The following is a 20,165-nucleotide window of genomic DNA, read 5'->3' on the forward strand; positions in this document are numbered from 1 at the left end:
GTGGAGAGGGTGTGTGGTCCAAGTCTGGGTTTAAGGGTCTCTTTTCCAAGCTGAAAAGTATAAACATTCACACGCATCACCATGGGCCAGAAAAGGTTGAATACATTGGCCGTGCTGTCAATCCATCATGATTTCTGCCGCATTCGTAACAACTGGAAACTCGGAACTGGGAAATCTCAGACTTCAGTGAGTTCAAGACAACTGGGAAATAGGGGAAAAACGAGCTCCGACTGGGAAAATACATTTTCAACGGTCATCCAACTCGGAATTCCAGTCCAAAATTCCAGTCCTTGTATGCTGCTGCATAAATGACATAATATGCCAGAGAGATATGTATACTGTATCTAAGAAAGTAATACTAAGTGTACAGTATGTTGTGTAGTAAGTTGTTAGTAGCCCATGTGCCTCACCCTAATAATTCTGACTTGATGGTGCACATGTAATCTATAGCCTGTTTTAGAGAAATCATTTAATATTGTAAGAGCTTTCATTGTCTGCGTATATGCCCCCTTAATTTATCCTACGGTTCTGACTTGGTGTACAGGGAGAATACTGTAAGAATGGCCCATGTCCTGAATTCTGTCGCTGTAAATTTCAAAGGTGCTGAACAAATAGTTATATTGACTACGTCCGTCTTAGCTCGCTCGTTAATCAAAATTACGGATTGCCTCTTATCCGCTCACCGTTGCCTTATACCATGGTTTGAGATGTACAATTGTCAGTAAAAAACACAGTAGCTTAAGCAAGTCAGCCATATCAGTAATGTTTTTTATCAAATGGCAGTAAATGAGGCTGATTGAACTGTTTGTCTGCCAGACAAGGCTCCGCAGATAACCAGATGTGGCGGTGGTAAGGATTCACTCCATGGTGCTGAAAAGAAAGCTCTGCTGTTGGGCAGCTTTATGTAGGCCAGTTTGTGGGCACCGTTTACATTTACATTACATTTAAGTCATTTAGCAGACGCTCTTATCCAGAGCGACTTACAAATTGGTGCATTCACCTTATGATATCCAGTGGAACAACCACTTTACAATAGTGCATCTAACTCTTTTAAGGGGGGAGGTTAGAAGGATTACTTTATCCTATCCTAGGTATTCCTTAAAGAGGTGGGGTTTCAGGTGTCTCCGGAAGGTGGTGATTGACTCCGCTGACCTGGCGTCGTGAGGGAGTTTGTTCCACCATTGGGGTGCCAGAGCAGCGAACAGTTTTGACTGGGCTGAGCGGGAACTGTACTTCCTCAGAGGTAGGGAGGCGAGCAGGCCAGAGGTGGATGAACGCAGTGCCCTTGTTGGGTGTAGGGCTGATCAGAGCCTGAAGGTACGGAGGTGCCGTTCCCCTCACAGCTCCGTAGGCAAGCACCATGGTTCTGTAGCGGATGCGAGCTTCAACTGGAAGCCAGTGGAGAGAGCGGAGGACGCGGGTGACGTGAGAGAACTTGGGAAAGTTGAACACCAGACGGGCTGCGGCGTTCTGGATGAGTTGTAGGGGTTTAATGGCACAGGCAGGGAGCCCAGCCAACAGCGAGTTGCAGTAATCCAGACGGGAGATGACAAGTGCCTGGATTAGGACCTGCGCCGCTTCCTGCGTGAGGCAGGGTCGTACTCTGCGAATGTTGTAGAGCATGAACCTACAGGACGGGTCACCGCCTTGATGTTAGTTGAGAACGACAGGGTGTTGTCCAGGATCACGCCAAGGTTCTTAGCACTCTGGGAGGAGGACACAATGGAGTTGTCAACCGTGATGGCGAGATCATGGAACGGGCAGTCCTTCCCCGGGAGGAAGAGCAGCTCCGTCTTGCCGAGGTTCAGCTTGAGGTGGTGATCCGTCATCCACACTGATATGTCTGCCAGACATGCAGAGATGCGATTCACCACCTGGTTATCAGAGGGGGAAAGGAGAAGATTAATGTGTGGTCGTCTGCATAGCAATGATAGGAGAGACCATGTGAGGATATGACAGAGCCAAGTGACTTGGTGTATAGCGAGAATAGGAGAGGGCCTAGAACAGAGCCCTGGGGGACACCAGTGGTGAGAGCACGTGGCGGGAGACAGATTCTCGCCACGCCACCTGGTAGGAGCGACCTGTCAGGTAGGACGCAATCCAAGCGTGGGCCGCGCCGGAGATGCCCAGCTCGCGAGAGGGGTGAGAGGAGGATCTGATGGTTCACAGTATCAAAGGCAGCCGATAGGTCTAGAAGGATGAGAGCAGAGGAGAGAGAGTTAGCTTTAGCAGTGCGGAGCGCCTCCGTGACACAGAGAAGAGCAGTCTCAGTTGAATGACTAGTTTGAAACCTGACTGATTTGGATCAAGAAGTCATTCTGAGAGAGATAGCAGGAGAGCTGGCCAAGGACGGCACGTTCAAGAGTTTTGGAGAGAAAAGAAAGAAGGGATACTGGTCTGTAGTTGTTGACATCGGACGGATCGAGTGTAGGTTTTTTCAGAAGGGGTGCAACTCTCGCTCTCTTGAAGACGGAAGGGACGTAGCCAGCGGTCAAGGATGAGTTGATGAGCGAGGTGAGTAAGGAGAAGGTCTCCGGAAATGGTCTGGAGAAGAGAGGAGGGATAGGTCAAGCGGGCAGGTTGTTGGGGCGGCCGGCCGTCACAAGACGCGAGATTTCATCTGGAGAGAGAGGGAGAAAGAGGTCAAAGCACAGGGTAGGGCAGTGTGAGCAGAACCACGCGTGTCGTTTGACTTAGCAAACGAGGATCGGATGTCTTCGACCTTCTTTTCAAAAGTGTTGACGAAGTCATCAGCAGAGAGGGAGGAGGGGGAGGAAGGGGGAGAGGAGTCAGGAGGGAGGAGAAGGTGCAAAGAGCCTTCCTAGGGTTAGAGGCAGATGCTTGGAATTTAGAGTGGTAGAAAATTGGCTTTAGCAGCAGAACAGAAGAGGAGAGATGTAGAGAGGAGGGAGTGAAAGGATGCCAGGTCCGCGGGAGGCGACGTTCTCTCATTCTCGCTCGGCTGCCCCGGAGCCCTGTTCTGTGAGCTCGCAATGAGTCGTCGAGCCACGAGCAGGAGGGGAGGACCGAGCCGGCCTGGAGGATAGGGACTAGAGAGTCAAAGGATGCAGAAAGGAGGAGAGGAGGGTTGAGGAGCAGAATCAGGAGATAGGTTGTGGAGAAGGTTTGAGCAGAGGGAAGATGATAGGATGGAAGAGGAGAGATAGCGGGGGAGAGAGAGCGAAGGTTGGGACGCGCGGACCACATCCGAGTAGGGCGTGTTGGGAAGTGTTGATGAGAGCGAGAGGGAAAGGATACAAGGTAGTGGTCGGAGACTTGGAGGGGATGTTGCAATGAGATTAGTGGAAGAACAGCATCTAGTAAATGCAGGTCAAGCGTATTGCCTGCCTTGTGGAGTAGGGGGGGAAGGTGATAGGTGAGTCAAAAGAGGAGAGGAGTGGAAAGAAGGAGGCAGAGAGGAATGAGTCAAAGGTAGACGTGGGGAGGTTAAAGTCACCCAGAACTGTGAGAGGTGAGCCATCCTCAGGAAAGGAACTTATCAGGGCGTCAAGCTCATTGATGAACTCTCCAAGGGAACCTGGAGGGCGATAAATGATAAGGATGTTAAGCTTGAAAGGGCTGGTAACTGTGACAGCATGGAATTCAAAGGAGGCGATAGACAGATGGGTCAGGGGAGAAAGAGAGAATGTCCACTTGGGAGAGATGAGGATCCCAGTGCCACCACCCCGCTGACCAGAAGCTCTCGGGGTGTGCGAGAACACGTGGGCAGACGAGGAGAGAACAAACTTCTTCCATTTAAGAATGATGGAGGCCACTGTGTTCTTTGGGACCTTCAATGCTGCAGAATTATTTTGGTACCCTTCCCCAGATCTGTGCCTTGACACAAATCCTGTCTCGGAGCTCTACGGACAATTCCTTCAACCTCATGATTTAGTTTTTTCTCTGACTGTGGGACCTTATATAGACAGTTGTGTGCCTTTCCAAATCATGTCCAATCAATTGAATTTACCACAGGTGGACTCCAATCAACTTGTAGAAACATCTCAAGGATGATCAATGGAAACAGGATCCACCTGAGCTCAATTTCGAGTTTCACAGCAAAGGGTCTGAATACTTATGTACCCTTTTTATAAATTTTCTAAAAATATATGTTTTTTTATCAATTAGTATATTTGAGTTGAACTATAATATTTGTTCTCTTTTCTGGTGGATTAAATTGAAATTGCAACCAGCTTTCTATTGCTGTGTAGTGGATATTTTTTGTGTCCTCTGTGTCTCTGCAAATGTGTGACTACATGTAGCGTATTGTTTCTTGTTATTGTGTTAGGATGTTCTGTGACTGCTCTCAGGGAAGAGACTGACAGAAGAACAGAAAGGGGAAGGGAACACATCGTTTCTAGGCTTTGGGCCAAAGTAATAATGTGTGCAAGGTCATGATCAGCCTATTGAACCCTGAGAGCAGAGATGCCTAGTTTGTGCATGAGTGTAAAGAGTGCTGAAGGGAGAGCTTCCCTTCAGAGCTTCTGACAGACTTGTACTTTGAGTATTACGTTTGTTGTAACCTCTCCGGCCGTGAAAATAAAGATCTGTTCATTAACTTTGACTTTGAGTCCTAAGTGGTGAATTTCCACGACAATTTGGTATCATGAGCGGGATGATTGACTCTACCTGTGGAGCTAAGCAGTGAGGGTCTGTGAGGGAACTCCTTTGGCGCATTATATGTGAAGGCGTGCAAAGACAATTCCCGTCTGACAAAAGAAGACGAGGACCTGCCCAGAGCAGACACTCACTGTGGGCTGTCCGGGAGAAAACACATMATCTACGAAACCTGGAAGGACTGACAACTGAATTTCAGTAAGTCAATTGAATGAATTCTGAACAATAAGAACTCTTTTCAGAAGCTCAGAAAAGGATTCACAGTTCCAAGAGGGGACTAGGCTGGGTTAGAGAGACCACGTCGGCAACATTGTCTGTAGGTATTCAGGGGATACTTAGGTAGTTCTGGGAACTACATAGAAGTTCTGTGAACTCCATTTTAGGATTTAGAGAATAGTAAGTGATTGAATGGAATGATTTTTGTATGACTGATTAATTTACTGATAAAGGGAAAGTAGCTCCCAGAATGATTGAGGTATGTGTGTGATAATTGTTAGAGTAAAGTAAATTGATAAGGTATAATTAAAAGTAATAATGGGGAAGGGAACTGTAAAAGTAGATATGAAGACCAAGATTTGTATTTGTATTTTTATGGATCCCCATTAGCTTAGTCTTCCTGGGGTCCAGAAAAATTAAGGCAGTTTATACAATTTTAAAAACATTACAATACATTCACAGATTTCACAACACACTGTGTGCCCCAGATTGGGCACAAAAGGGTCCCAGTAAAGGGATGGCAAAGAAATGTGGTAAGGGGGTACTGTGCCAGACAGAAGATTGGACAGCATGGACTGATGGTGGTTTCCCTTAGGATGGCACCCTGAGCTCTGACAAATTGAAGGAAATAAGTAAGCAGCTGGAAAAGAAAGAGAAAATTAATAAGAAGATTAAAGTGAAGTGGGATGATTTTAGAAAGTGGGAGAGAGAAGCAGATTCTCTGAAGGAGAAAACAGTAAAAGGACTGATGGTAAAGCAAGTGTCACGGCTTCTAGGAGTAGTGGGTGGAGGAGTCAGGCGCAGAGAGCAGAGGTAGTTCAATCGTGATCTTTTATTCCAGAACAACAAGTAACGGTAACGCCAAACACTGAGGCGCATCACTTAAACCAGCCCAAAAACAGGACCAAACAGTCCGGAGAAAACAGTCCACGAGAATACACACCACATGAACAGAAAAACAAGCCCGCACAAAAGCAGGCGGGCATACCTGGTTTAAATAGCCCAAATCAAAACCCAGACAAGAAACAGGTGTAACAAATCAGACAAAACTAACTGAAACAGAAAAGGGGATCGGTGGCAGCTAGTAGACCGGCGCCGCCCGAACTGGAAGAGGAACCACCTTCGACGGGATTCGTGACAGCAAGTGCAAGAGAAAGACGAAGACAAACAAAAGGAAGATGTAGAAGAAGGATGAGAGAAGAGTTTGACCAACTGTATCCAATCTTGGCAACAGCAACGCCACAGCCACCACCCCCTCCGGTTCCTCTGGGAGGACTTCTTGGTGGGGTGACCAACAACCATGCCAAAACCACCCCCTGGGTGCCAGACTAGTGAACCCCGGGTACGGGCCAGTTTCCGTGGAACCTGCCCGCACCCCAGCCTATTATTGGCAGCAGGCGGGAGCCTATGTAGAAGAGGTGAAACCCAAAATTGATTAAAAACCCAAGATAACCCAAGATAAGGCCAAAACCAAAGACCGACTATGACCTTAGACGAAGGGACAAAGCCGGCAGCCCTCCAGAATCCAGCTCTGATAAGGATGATAAAGACCGCAAAGGAGACGAGCGGCACCTACTCAAGCTCTTCCCACTGATATTATATCCAAACCCTCGGGGGAGCTGCTATGACTGTGGATCGACTCTGGGATGTGGATGAGGTGAAAGCCATTGTAAAGGATGTGACTGACCCCGTGAAAGATGCTATGACGTTTGAAGAAGAGGTGAGAGAAATCATTGCCATGTATAACCCCACCACTTGTGAAATTGAGGAAATACTCTGTCGGTGTTTGAAGTTGTGAAACCAGTGTAAGGGAGGTTGGATCAGGGATGCAACTCACTGCTGTGTTTGATAATGTAAAGACAACATACCCAAAGCACACAGACTGGCAGAAAATACATTCCACCGTGATGAAGGCCGATGAGAGCTTTGAGGACTATCAGGAACGAATGGAGAAGATCTTCCTCCAGAACTCTGGTCTGACCCTTTACGAAGAATCATATGGCAGCCTGCTGTGGCCTGTGACAAGACTTGATAACAGCTTGACCACTACATGCATTGGGTGGGAGACAAAGACCCTTGCTGATGTGACTGACCATGCAGAAAGACAGATCAGGTCGAAGAACTCCAAGACTGGTGCTAAACTACAAGCTGCACAGTTTATGTTTTTCACTGGAGGAGAAGGATGAGGAGGAAGAGGATACTGTGGAGGTGGAGGTCAAGGACGAGGTAGAGGAAGGGAGAGACTGGAGATGCTACAACTGTGGCAAGCCAGGATATTTAGCAAGGGACTGTCCTAGTGATGGAGATTACCAGGGTGAATGTCCAGGACCATCTGAAGATGTAAGGGTTGGAAATCCCTTTGGTGGGCAAAGAACATAGGATGAGGTGGAAACAGAAGAAGATTCCGATGATGAAGAACCACAAGAAACATGCCAGATGCTGAAACGTACCACCTTTTCGACTGAAAGGTTCCTGATGAAATTGAAATACTTGGCCAGATGATTCCAATCCTAGAAGACACCGGGGCTGCTATCTCAGTGTTGAAACAATCTGCCCCAAAAGTAATCCACAATGTTGGAGCATCAGGAATTCCCACTAAAGAATGCCTCACTTACGTTAAATGGAAAGATGGAAGTTGGAAACATCGATTTCTGTACTCCTCCACCTGCCCTGTAAACCTCCTAGGAAGAGATCTGATGTGCAAGATTAATTTGACGATCCTGAGGTGGAAGGTGAACTACAAGAGAGATCACTTACCTCCCCACACCACTATGCATGGGAGGTCCCGGAACATCTTCACTACACAGCAGCTGTCCCCTCATGTGGAGAAGACCCCGAATATCAACTGTTGGGATCTAACTTGAAATATCCTTATTCATGTTAACATATTAGAACTGAGTGTATGGAAATCTACTGAGTGAGAAAGGGGACTGCAGAAAGTTTACATTCTGTCAGAAATCTCATATATCATATGGAGAGGAGAAGGGCAATGGTCTGGTTTCAGTCAACAGATAAGGCCGTGAGTTGGGGAGGAATTTAGGAATTTGGGCCGAGGTCAGGTCAGAGGAAGTGAGATAGAACAGTCACCACTAAAATCCTGCCTAACAACAGAGATGTATTGGCTATCTAGGAGTTTACTCTGCCAAGTAGAGGGTATAAATATATGTACCAGTGTAAACATGTCTTTGTCTTTTTCAGCTGTTTGACCCAGTGGGTGAATAAACTTGTTTTGAGCTTTTCCTAGTTTTCCGTCTGAGTTTTTACTCAGTTTGTCAGAACCTAACACAACAAAGATGGACAAAGCAGAAAAGCAGAGTGGAAGTGACAATTGATGGAATATGCTATGGTGAGGAATTTACAGCTGTCGGAGTTCTGATGTCTGATGTACAGAGAACACTGTATGAAGTAACAGGTGCTGTCCCACATTGTAGTATGTAAAAAAACAATACAGATGACAGCCAATGATTGCGTGGCCTGGGAAAGTGATGGGAAGTGGTCACCATCAACAGCAACCTTTTTCCTCCACTTTCTGTGCTACCACCCAAACGATACCGAAGAAAGAACCTATTCCTGCAGAGAATTTGATGGTCGAGTCTCAAGATAACTTGAACATACCAGAGCTGGATGAAGTGCCAGAACAGCTCTGGGCTGTCTCCAAGACCGATATTGGGAAGATGAGAGGTGCCACCCCGGTGAATGTTGTCCCGAAGTATAATCACAGACCATATAAAGCTCAGTACACTCTTAGCAAAGAAGCAGAAAAGGGTATTATTCCCATCGATCAGGCCCTGGTTAAAATGGGGCTTTGATGCCATGCCCAAATTCTCCCTGTAACATCCTTATTTTACTTGTTATCAAATCAAATCAAATTGTATTAGTCACATGCGCCGAATACAACAGTGAAGACAGTGAAATGCTTACACTGTAGACAGTGAAATGCTTACTTACTAGCCCCTAACCAACAATGCCGTTTAAAAAAATACGGATAAGAATAAGAAATAAAAGTAACAAGTAATTAAAGAGCAGCAGTAAAATAACAATAGCGAGACTATATACAGGTGTGTACCGGTACAGAATCAATGTGCGAGGGCACTGGTTATTTGAGGTAATATGTACATGTAGGTAGAGTTATTAAAGTGACTATGCATAGATGATAACAACAGAGTAGCAGTGCTGTAAAAGAGAGGGAGGGTGGGGTATTCATTAGGTATTGATTAGGTATTCAGGAGTCTTATGGCTTGGGGGTAGAAGCTGTTTAGAAGCCTCTTGGACCTAGACTTGGCACTCCGGTACCGCTTGCCGTGACTAGGGTGGCTGGAGTCTTTGACACATTTTAGGGCCTTCCTCTGACACTGCCTGGTATAGAGGTCCTGGATAGGAGGAAGCTTGGCCCCAGTGATGTACTAGGCCATTCGCAAAACCCTCTGTAATGCCTTACGGAAGGAGGCCGAGCTGTTGCCATACCAGGCAGTGATGCAACCAGTCAGGATGCTCTTGATGGTGCATCAGTAGAACCTTTTGAGGATCTGAGGACCCATGCCAAATCTTTTCAGTCTCCTGAGGGGAAAAGGTTTTGTTGTGCCCTCTTCATGTGTCTTGGTGTGCTTGGACTATGTTCGTTTGTTGGTGATGTGGACACCAAGGAACTTGAAGCTCTTAATCTGCTCCACTGCAGCCCCATTGATGAGAAGGGGGCGTGCTCGGCCCTTTTTTACATGTAGTAAACAATCATCTCCTTTGTCTTGATCACGTTGAGGGAGAGGTTGTGGTCCTGGCACCACATGGCCAGGTCTTTGACGTCTTCCCTATAGGCTGTCTCGTCATTGTCGGAGATCACTGTTGTGTCATTGGCAAATGTTATAATGGTGTTGGAGTCGTGCCTAGCCATCCAGTCATGAGTGAACAGGGAGTAGAGGAGGGGACTGAGCACACACCCCTGAGGGGCCCCTGTGTTGAGGATCAGCGTGGCGGAAGTGTTGATACCTACTCTTACCACCTGGGGGCGGCCCGTCAGGAAGTCCAGGATCCAGTTGCAGAGGGAGGTGTTTAGTCCCAGGGTCCTTAGCTTATTGATGAGCTTTGAGGGCACTACGGTGTTGAACGCTGAGCTGTAGTCAATGAATAGCATTCTCACATACTGTAGGTGTTCCTGTTATCCAGGTGGGAAAGGACAGTGTGGAGTGCAATAGAAATTGCATTATTGATAGAATAATTTGTATGGTTTGAGATAATGGCTAAAGTGTTCCACTCTGATATTGTATAACGGTGTGAAATGTTTGAGAATCATAAGAAGATGTGTGTAGCTATGTTAGAATTATAATACTAGGGTATTATAGTAAGGATGTAAGCAGAGTGAAGTTGTAAAACAGATAATAGGATTAGGGATTAGGCAAAATATTGGAATTTGCTGTTAGCCTTCAAAATAAAAGTACCTCATTGAAAGTGATGCAGAAGGTTACAATTGGTGTAATCATGCCATATTTAGACTAGATAATGTTAAACAAGGCTGGAATGTGAAGCAATGAAATGGGGTATCCGTCTACTCGGTGACACCCAGAGGAGTACGCAAATATTAGCATTGTAGCTCTTATCGCAGAACTGTGAAATCACCTCCCCAGTCAGCCTATTGTGTGTGTTGACATTCATATTGCATTGTACAGCTTTACCCAAGGTTTGGGGATCAATGAAATGGGGTAACAGTCTACTCAATACCCAATATATTTTTCCCCCAACATCCTCCTCAGAGTTATCAGAATCCAACACACCCACGCAGTATTGTTTWTCCTCTGGAATAGTGTTCAATACACATAGGTTGACAATAAATGTGGCTCAATTCAGTTCTTTCAGTCCCACAATCAAAGCTACGACACTAATGTTCTCTGGGTGTCATTGACCCACAGGTAAGGCTGTACAGTGAAATAAGTATGCCCCTAATTAAATTCTAAAATCCAATACATCCAGTGTGATTTCAGATTAACAAGTTTTTTGGTTTTAACATTTCAAACTGGTTTAGCATGATCTATTCAATGTCATAMTTCTACTATTCGTATTCATTCGCATCAATGATACTTTTATTTTGAAGGCTAACCGCAAAGTCCACTATTGTGGCTCGATTCACAGATGGGCTTGACCACCATTGATCAAATAAGAACCGTCTTATAAATTAGGATTATTTTAGATGAGTAATCTAGCCATAGCTACTGAAAAAGGTTGTTTTGGGGAAGAACATTGTTGCATCCATGAGCTAGCTAGCTTTTTATGACCAGCACTAAGAGCGTGAGACAACTTTACCAGCATCATAGCATACGTAATCGATGAATTGTGACATATGAAATACGAGTGACAGTGTAATCAATGTGTATTAACTGTGTAAAAAAATAAACGCTTTAAATTATTGTGCGACGTGCAGTCATATTCAGGTCCTGATTGGTCAACACGCTTATTTGACACGTCAGTGTTATTTGACRCATATTTTTTGACATGCAAAGACCCAAATGGCGTTCCATACTCACCTACTTCTTCCTATCATTCAAGGGAGGCGCTTCAGTAAGTTAACGGGCAAACTGCCATGCCACTCTCCCGCTGTATTTCCAGAGTGCACGCTGATACTGTAACTAGCACACTTGTCTCCTCTCTTCAGTCGTATGCTGCATTGTTATGTGAATGATTGGCTGAGACACTTGTTCACATACAGCCAGTAGTCAAGCTTTTCTCATCGGATCTACACAAATTGCGCAGCTCACATTCAAAACGGCAAATTGCGCTGGAAGGTGACTAGTTTGCATCCCTTCAATTGACTGATTTCCTTTTATGAACTCATTAAAATGGTTGATTTTATATTCTTTGTTCAGTATACACACAAGCCAATCTGACAAAAGACCAGAAAAAACTGCATATTTCTTGGGACATTTATTTTGATAGCAAACAGCTTATCCGAGCTTGGTAGCCAGTTCCTTGGCCTTTGCCTTCTCCAGCTTTGTGATGCGTGCTGTGGACTTGGGGCCCATGATACCACCTCCCCAGTGACGACGGATCTAGGAAAGGAAGCACATTGTCATGATTTAATTCAGTCTGGTAGGAATGGCATAATAAAGACATTTTAGAGAAAGGCGAAGACTGCAGCAATCTGGTGATTTGTGTACCTCCAGATCCCCCTCCAGTTATGTAGCAACAGGGGGATATCGCAATATTTTTGGACAATCGATATTGACTCCAGTATCAGTTTGTAAAGAGGTAGCGTTAGCTAGAGCTAGCCTGCGGTACCTGTGCCAAAAGGTGGGTATTTTTAATCTTATAGCTTGTTCTCAATCCCACAAAAAACAGTTAGCCAACATGTTCAGCACTACCATTTCCCTAATTGATCAGAACTCGTTCTCATGCTCTCTGTCTCCCTGCAGCATACAGTGAGCAATACATTTGGAACATAAAAATCTCAATACATTTTGTATCGGCACGTAAGTATCGTGAAATTGTATTGTGAGGTTCCTGCCAATTCCCAGCCCTGAAGCCATATACAGAAATGAACACAGGTCTTTAAAAAACATTTCCTTAGTGATCCTAGTGGGTGTCAATATCCCTTTTAAGAGAGCAAATATTTCAAGTCATCTGCAAAACCAAAATGTGAACCCGCAAGATAATCCATTCCATCTTCAGGACACCAAAACATGCTGGCTTGACCACTTGTCAATATTAACAAACAGATGGTGGGCAGACCAGCCACTCACCTCCTCRTATCTGTCATTGTAGTTGGTCTTGATGGCTTCCACCAGCTTGGCAAGGGCACCTTTGTCCTCACTGAAAAGGTAGGAACATGTCATCAGTGCACCGTCACAAAGAACATTTCAGATCCAGTTAAAACTGCACACAATCCTTTGGTTCAGGGTTAAAAAGCTCACAAAGCCACATGTTCAGTTTAAGAAATTCATACATCATTGCCAAAGGATTTAATAAATTTTATAAAGCACAAGCGCAACTTCCTAGAGGTTGGCCTCAGTGCATCAACACCACTTTCACAAATGTTTGGCTATGCCACCTGTTACTTACGGGTTTGTCTGTGTGAAGGCAACTGAAGTGCAGGTCTTTCTGTGCACCAGTCGTCCCAACCTGGCCTTGCCCTTGACAATGCAGTAAGGGACACCCATCTTACGACACAGAGCAGGCAGGAACACCACTAACTACAAAGGGGAAAAGAAAATGTCAAGTATCTATTCTTTATGGATCAAACACTTGACTGTGCTTTTGCGTCTCAACTACAATATTAGTCTTCGCTCAGAATTAAAAAGCTTGTATGTTTTGATCCACATTGAGGATTCAGGTGAAGAAATTCAAGCATCATTGCAAAGAACCAAATTAGCCCATGAATAATGATCACGTCTGCAACAGCTCACCCATAATGAACAAAATAAGCATAGAATGGTGAAAGGAGTCATACCTCAATAGGGTCCACATCGTGGGCAATGACCACCAGCTGGGCCTTCTTGCTTTCCACTAGAGTGGTGACTGTGTTCACACCTATGGGAGAATTCAACATGGATATCAAAAACATGTTCAACAACAAGTTCTGTTGAACTAGTCAAAAACAATTATTGTGGCTGATGCTCAGGGTTAAAAAGTTCAAACTACATGATTGTTTCAGGTGAAGAAATTCAAACATCATTGCATCAAGGCCAAAGTATGTAATCTAAAAATTACTTAAATCCCTCATGCCTCACCTGCACGGAGAACAGGAGGCCTCTTGGTTGGGGTATCTCCCTTTCCAGCAGCCTTCTGCTCAGCGCGGGCCAGCAGCCTCTGCTTCTTCTCCTGCTTGGTCTCCGGCCTGTACTTGTGGGCCAGTTTGAACAGCTGTGTGGCTGCGGGGAAATAGAGAATTAGTACATCCCACTGGATCTGAGGAATTGCAGAAAACATCTGTAACTCCAAGTTGTCAAAAGTTAGGGATCCAACCGAATAGCTTGAGGGTCTTTCAAGTACAGTAAGGTGCATCAGTGATCTTGGTGGGTGTCAACATTGCTGTTCAGTTAGCAAATATTCTTTCACATCATCTGCAAAACCCACAACATACCAGCCATCTTCAGAAACAATCCCCCCCCCCCATCAATACACAACTCAGCAATATTGATAAGCCCATGTACAGACTTACCTGTCTGGCGGTCCAGTGCCTGGGTGAACTGGTTGATCGCAGGGGGGACCTTCAGACGCTTGTAAAGGATGGAGCGCTGCCTCTGCAGGCGGATGTAGCGGGGCCATTTCACAAAGCGTGTCAAATCACGCTTTGGCTGGATGTCCTGACCTATGAACAAACATGGGGGATTAGTGCATCCAATCAGTACTGCGTAATCAGAAAAGTCAAAAGCCACTATAGTCATGGAACAAGTGCATCAGCGATCTTGGTGGGTTGTCTGCATTGTTGTTAAGATAGCAAATATTCTTTACATCATCTGCACAGGCAAGACAGAACAGTTACTTGAAATCAAATACAAATCCCAAAAGGTTCACTTTACTCACCAATGCCATAGTTCTTCGGCCTCTTCTCGAACAGGGGGTTGACCACTTTCTTGGCCTCATGCTTTTTGGCCACAGAAGGAGCTGGTGCCACCTTCTTCCCCTTAGACTTCTTGCCTTTAGGCTGTTAGAAAAAGTAGACTGGTCAGCATACATAAGAGTTTGTTCAAAGACATTTAAACAATAGTGTGGCTTTAGCTCAGGGTTAAAACGTTTTGTTTTTAATCCACATAGAAGATTCGGTTGAAGAAATTCAAAGCATCACTGCAAAAGCCAGAAATATACTGTTCCGTGGTTATAACGAAAAGTTAAATGGAAGCTACACATCGTGACATGTAAGTTGGTTAACCAACACAAACTTTACTGCGAGGTAAGGTTAGTTATGGATACCTAGCCAGCTAAGGTAACCAACTAACTTACATCACTCGTTAACGATCCAAACAGGCATTTGGTAATTTTATGTAACGTTACACAAGGCCAGTATCCCCTTGTCTATGCGAATTGACGGCGCAGGCAGAGGGCACCGTAGTTAGTAAAACGTGCTGAAGCGAGGTTAGGCCTACTACTTGGTTGTCCATCTAGTCTTTTACCATGTACACTACCCGCCACAAGCGTGAAGCGATTTACACGTACATATACTAGTTCAGCCGCACAGTCGGACTCCGAATACATTAAAATGCTGTACTAGGAGGTCCCGTGTGGATAACTTCACCGGCAAAATCACTGCCAATTCATGAGTTATCCGATAAAACAGCTAAATATTACCACACCATACAAAGATAAAATTGGTGCTTGTGCTATGTATACCATATTATATAACTTTTAGCAGATATTATAGCTTTAGAAAGAAGATGACGAGGGATGAAAACATCTAGATTTTCCCCCGAAATAAAATCCCCGTACACTCACCATGTTGGATCAGACAGAAAGGAAGTTCCATGGATTGTGGGTAATTTAAGTACCGCGATAAATGTATGTGACGTCATAAACAATCGACGGCAGTGGTGATTTTGAACGGGATGTGCACCTTTCTATTTTCATAAATATACATTGTTGAAAAGTATTTAGGAGGTACGTGATGTTTTATAATTGATATAGAACTGTATATACCATGCACAAATAGAAGACCTCAGTATTGACCAGTTGTGTTTGAGTTAATCGATTTCTCTTCATTTCTGCAAGTAGCAGTGGGTGCGTGGGTAAAATCACTGGCGAAGGCAGACAAAAAAACTTATTACAACCTAAGCGTTGTGATATTTGCTCTAAAAAATAGTGTTAGTTAATATGCCTTGCACCCGTGACATACAGGCCTAAAGGCCGAGACAATAAGAAGACACACAGTGGCAGAATAAATTCAACCACACCTTTATCACAAAACCGGAGCGCAACCTCTGCCCGGTTAAGTCCACAAAGCATATTGCATGTTACAAACGCATTCGTGCAAGTAGAAAAACATGTTGACTCACCCTACTTGTAGAGAAAGCTTATGTCATCCGTCGCTCTTTCATGTTGACGAAACTGTCTATCACGCTGTCATACAGTACAGGCATTTATTTTTGGTTGTCTTAGGCTAAAATGCTAGCTCGCTTGCCTGACTTACTTTCATGTGAAACGTTAGCTAGTTAAACATTAGCCTTCTATCCTCTCAGGCCAGGGGCACAACCATGTATGACTTAATGGTTGGATCAGAATCAAATCCCTATCTCCGTCCATGCTTAATATAGGAAAGGGACTATTTTAGCTAGCTAGCCACTGGAAGACAAAAACATAACTAGTAGACGCGAATTGATAGCAGTGACGTGAAATACAAACTGGCTTCCCTTGACAATTTATTTTGCTGCACCAGGACTATTCACAGTTGAGCGCACTCAGTTTAGGCCAATGCTGATTGGCTATTATTTTGTCTTTTTTTTTTTATTAACCAAATGCTCGCTGGCTTCCCTTGCATTGAATGCTACTGGTCAGACAGGGGCACTGTTTTGCTTTCTCCGGTGAGATACAGTACATTCAGCCTCTTGCGAATTGAAGGAAAATTATGAAACACAGATAGACAAAAGACAAATAATTGTATTTTTTTTCTTTTTGGGGGGGAAGCCTGGCTTCTCCTGGCATCCACGAATGCCACACCACTGTCAAGTGGAAAAAGTCAAAACATTGGCTTATGGCGCTGGAGATTGGAGGTGTCCTGTGAGAGAAAGGCATGTTGAGGTTGCCAGGGTTAGAGCAGTACAGAAAGTGTTGTATGCTGAAGCAGTGAAGAGAGTGGTAGAGGAAGATGGGTACAGGGTGAGGGATTCTGAGAGGATTCCTGTGAGTAGGCAGAGACCAATAAAGCGGTATGGGAATAATATGTGCTTCAGTAAGGTGGGTTTTTTAGTATTCATAGCCATGGTTGTCAACTGTACTGCAGAAATGTAACGTAAGTCACAGAAAACAGCTGCAGAGAAGTACTTGCGACTGTTGGATCTAGGAATACAGGCCTTTCGCTACACACTCAAATGTGATCGCTCACGTGCGCATACACGCGCACACACACACACACACACACACGCAATAACTTCTGCTAAATATGTATATGTGACCAATACAATTTGATTTGATTGTGAGGTTTTACTGCAGAAGAGTTGCAGGGGATATTGAGTGGTAGTGTTCTGTCCTCCCAGACCATTGGCCTGGAGAAGGGTTAGATAGGGTTAAATAGTGGAATTAGGTAGTGTTTTTTTGTGGGGGCTAATAGTTGGCAGGGTCATTTTAATTTCCCCCAATTTTGTATTGCCGTAATTTAACGTAGGTAGGTTGTTACTATCCTCACAATCCGCCAACCCAGTCCCAAAGAAGACGAAGAAGTCAAGACATTGCATTTGATGATGCGCGTTAGCAATGCCATGTCGTTTTATTTTGCTGGCTAACTACAGTATAACGTGGGCGTATTTTGAATGTTATGTATCTCCTTTATTTGCTTTTAGGGGTTTGTTTACATTCCTGAATACGATGGCCAATCAAAGAGCGCTCCCTCAAAGCAAGGAGAGTCTTCTTCAGAACTACAACAAAAGACTGAAGGATGATATCAGGTCCATTCTAGATAACCTCACAGAAATCATAAAAACCGCAAAGGTAGCTGTACCGTTACAGTAGTGTGTGTGTGTGTGTGTGTGTGCGTGTGTGCGTGCGTGCGTGCGTGCGTGATCACATTTGAGTGTGTGAGACAGTGTGTGTTTGTCTGTGTGAGCAAGAGAGAGAGAGAAACAGACAAAGGAGTTTTTTCCTAACGTTTTTTTTAACTGAAAGAATGACGGTTTAACCCATAAAGTCATTCTATCTCTACTGTTCAACCAAAATGTGTTGTGTTGTTTTGCTCCAGGTAGAGGACGAGACACAGGTCTCTCGGGCTACACAGGCTGAGCAGGACCACTATGAGATGCACGTCAGAGCAGCCAACATTGTAAGTACATGCCAGCCAGACTCCCTCAAGACTAGGAGAGCTTTCCTTCAACTTTAAACCCCTTGCTTAGGGAAGTTAATGGTTGAGTTGGAATTCAACCCTGGGTCATGTTCATTTGGGCCTGCAATGGAAAACATTTGAAAACATGTTGTAACATATTGAACAATTTCAGGTAGTCCCACCCTGTTTCAGTCTGTTTCTTCCCCATTTGTTGCATAATGTACATTACCCTGTATTGAGTGCATGTTACAAGGCAAAAGCACCAGTGATAATCCCAGTGGTTTGTTGTTGTGTCTGAAGGTGCGTGCGGGCGAGTCCCTGATGAAGCTAGTGTCGGACCTGAAACAGTTCCTGATCCTCAACGACTTCCCGTCGGTCAACGAGGCCATCAGCCTGCAGAACCAGCAGCTGCGCTCGCTGCAGGAGGAGTGCGACAAGAAGCTCACCTCGCTCCGTGACGAGATCGCCATCGACCTGTACGAGCTAGAGGAAGAATATTACTCCTCCAGGTACAAGTAGGCTCATACTGCACAGTCGAGGTTCGGTTGGTCCACTCTATCATGACTTATAGCCCCTATTCCCCCTCACCGTCGTGCCTTATGAAGGGTTTATCTTACCCCACCACCTCAGTCATCGCCATTAGTCTTTTAGTGTCTCTGTATATTGCGTCAACTTCAATAGAATATCCAAATGCTGGTTTTAACAGCAAAATAGATGGTTGATCTATGGGCAAAGTTATTTTGCAATACATTCACCATGAGAAATCTAATCTCATTTGGTTGAAAATTAAATGATGTGCCTTGTTTGTAATGCCTCTGGAAGTTTTTTTTTATTACCTCATGTATGATAGATTGTAGGTCTCAACATGGTAAATGTTATACCCAATCATAAGTGTGGTTCTAGTGTACACTATATATACAAAAGTATGTGGACACCCCTTCAAATGTGTGGTTTCTGCTATTTCAGCCTCACCTGTTGCTGACAGGTTTATAACATCGAGCACACAGCCATGCAATCTCCATAGACAAACATTGGCAGTAGAATGTCCTTACTCGAGCTCAATGACTTTCAACGTGGCACCGCCATAGGATTCCAACTTTCCAACATGTTAGTTCGTTAAATTTCTGCCCTGTTAGAGCTGCTCCAGTCAACTGTAAGTGCTGTTATTGTGAAGTGGAAACGTCTAGGATCAACAACGGCTCAGCCGCGAAGTGGTAGCCACACATGCTCACAGAACAGGACTGCAGAATGATGAAGTGCGTAGCGCGTCTGTCCTCATTTGCAACACTCACTACCGAGTTCCAAACTGCCTCTGGAAGCAACGTCAGCACAATAACTCTTCGTCGGGAGCTTCATGAAATAGGTTTCCATGGCCGAGCAGCCGCACGCAAGCCTAAGATCACCATGCGCAATGCCAAGCGTCGGCAAGAGTGCTGTAAAGTTTGCCGCCATTGGAGTCTGGAGCATTGGAAATGCATTCTCTGGAGTGATGATTCATGCTTCACCATTTGGCAGTCCGATGAATTAATCTGGGTTTGGTGGATGACAGGAGAACGCTACATGCCCGAATGCATAGTGCCAACTGTAAAGTTTGGTTGAGGAGGAATAATGGTCTGGGGCTGTTTTTCATGGTTTGGGCTAGGCCCCTTAGTTCCAGTGGAGGGAAATCTTAATGCTACAGCATATAATGACATTCTAGACAATTCTGTGCTTCCAACTTTGTGGCAACAGTTTGGGGGAAGGCCCTTTCCTGTTTCAGCATCTCAAAGCACCCGTGCACAAAGCGAGGTCCATACAGAAATGGTTTCTTGAGATCGGTGTGGAAGAACTTGACTGGCCTGCACAAAGCCCTGACCTCAACCCAATCGAACCCCTTTGGGATGAATTGGAACGCTGACTGCGAGCCAGGCCTAATCGCCCAACATCAGTGCCCGACTTCAGTAATGCTCTTGTGGCTGAATGGAAGCAAGTCCCCACAGCAATGTTCCAACATCTAGTGGAAAGCCTCCCAGAAGAGTGGAAGCTGTTATAGCAGCAAAGGGGGGACCAACTCCATATTAATGCCCATGATTTTGGAATAAGATGTTCAACGAGCAGGTGTCCACGTACTGTTGGTCATGTAGTGTATCTAGTTGCTATATTCTTCCTCAGTTGTTTGTAATAGGCTGATGACTGAGAGAACATACAGTTGAAGTCAGAAGTTTACATATACTTAGGTTGGAGTCATTAAAACTTGTTTTTCAACCACTTCAACCACAAATTTCTTGTTGACAAACTATAGTTTTGGCAAGTCGGTTAGGACATCTACTTTGTGCATGACACAAGTAATTTTTCCAACAATTGTTTACAGACAGATTATTTCACTTATAATTCACTGTATCACAAT

At 44.7% G+C, this 20,165-nt stretch overlaps 2 protein-coding genes, 1 long non-coding RNA gene, 3 other non-coding genes and 3 pseudogenes across 6 annotated transcripts in view; 1 reads left to right on the top strand and 8 right to left on the bottom strand.

Annotated features, from left to right (window-relative positions):
- The window catches only part of LOC139027450 (uncharacterized), a 143,460-nt gene that overhangs the window by 27,188 nt on the left and 96,107 nt on the right, over positions 1 to 20,165 (bottom strand). The gene's annotated exons all lie outside the window — the stretch shown is intronic.
- On the bottom strand, positions 11,728 to 14,464 carry LOC112080663 (large ribosomal subunit protein eL8; the record flags this gene model as incomplete). Its single annotated transcript, XM_024146505.1, has 7 exons — positions 11,728 to 11,867; positions 12,558 to 12,627; positions 12,877 to 13,007; positions 13,265 to 13,344; positions 13,545 to 13,685; positions 13,976 to 14,125; positions 14,341 to 14,464. Coding segments are annotated over 7 exons (801 nt in total), but the record flags the coding sequence as incomplete, so codon positions are not given.
- LOC112080673 (small nucleolar RNA SNORD36) lies at positions 12,705 to 12,770 on the bottom strand (annotated as a pseudogene).
- On the bottom strand, positions 13,097 to 13,173 carry LOC111962893 (small nucleolar RNA SNORD36; annotated as a pseudogene).
- On the bottom strand, positions 13,427 to 13,494 carry LOC111962894 (small nucleolar RNA SNORD36; annotated as a pseudogene).
- On the bottom strand, positions 13,814 to 13,882 carry LOC111962843 (small nucleolar RNA SNORD24). The gene has a single exon (XR_002877137.2). It is a non-coding gene; the product is annotated as a small nucleolar RNA SNORD24 (small nucleolar RNA).
- On the bottom strand, positions 14,210 to 14,278 carry LOC111962842 (small nucleolar RNA SNORD24). Its single transcript, XR_002877136.1, has one exon. It is a non-coding gene; the product is annotated as a small nucleolar RNA SNORD24 (small nucleolar RNA).
- LOC111962897 (small nucleolar RNA SNORD36) lies at positions 14,532 to 14,607 on the bottom strand. The gene has a single exon (XR_002877183.1). It is a non-coding gene; the product is annotated as a small nucleolar RNA SNORD36 (small nucleolar RNA).
- Positions 15,305 to 18,584, top strand: LOC112080668 (mediator of RNA polymerase II transcription subunit 22-like). Its single transcript, XM_024146516.2, has 4 exons — positions 15,305 to 15,408; positions 17,304 to 17,451; positions 17,699 to 17,779; positions 18,080 to 18,584. Exons 2-4 carry the CDS (start codon positions 17,329 to 17,331, stop codon positions 18,296 to 18,298), a joined length of 423 nt encoding a protein of 140 aa, XP_024002284.1. The 5' UTR covers positions 15,305 to 15,408; positions 17,304 to 17,328; the 3' UTR covers positions 18,299 to 18,584.

The sequence above is a fragment of the Salvelinus sp. IW2-2015 genome, unplaced genomic scaffold (assembly GCF_002910315.2).
Source record: "Salvelinus sp. IW2-2015 unplaced genomic scaffold, ASM291031v2 Un_scaffold16416, whole genome shotgun sequence".
Classification (NCBI taxonomy): Eukaryota; Metazoa; Chordata; class Actinopteri; order Salmoniformes; family Salmonidae; genus Salvelinus; species Salvelinus sp. IW2-2015.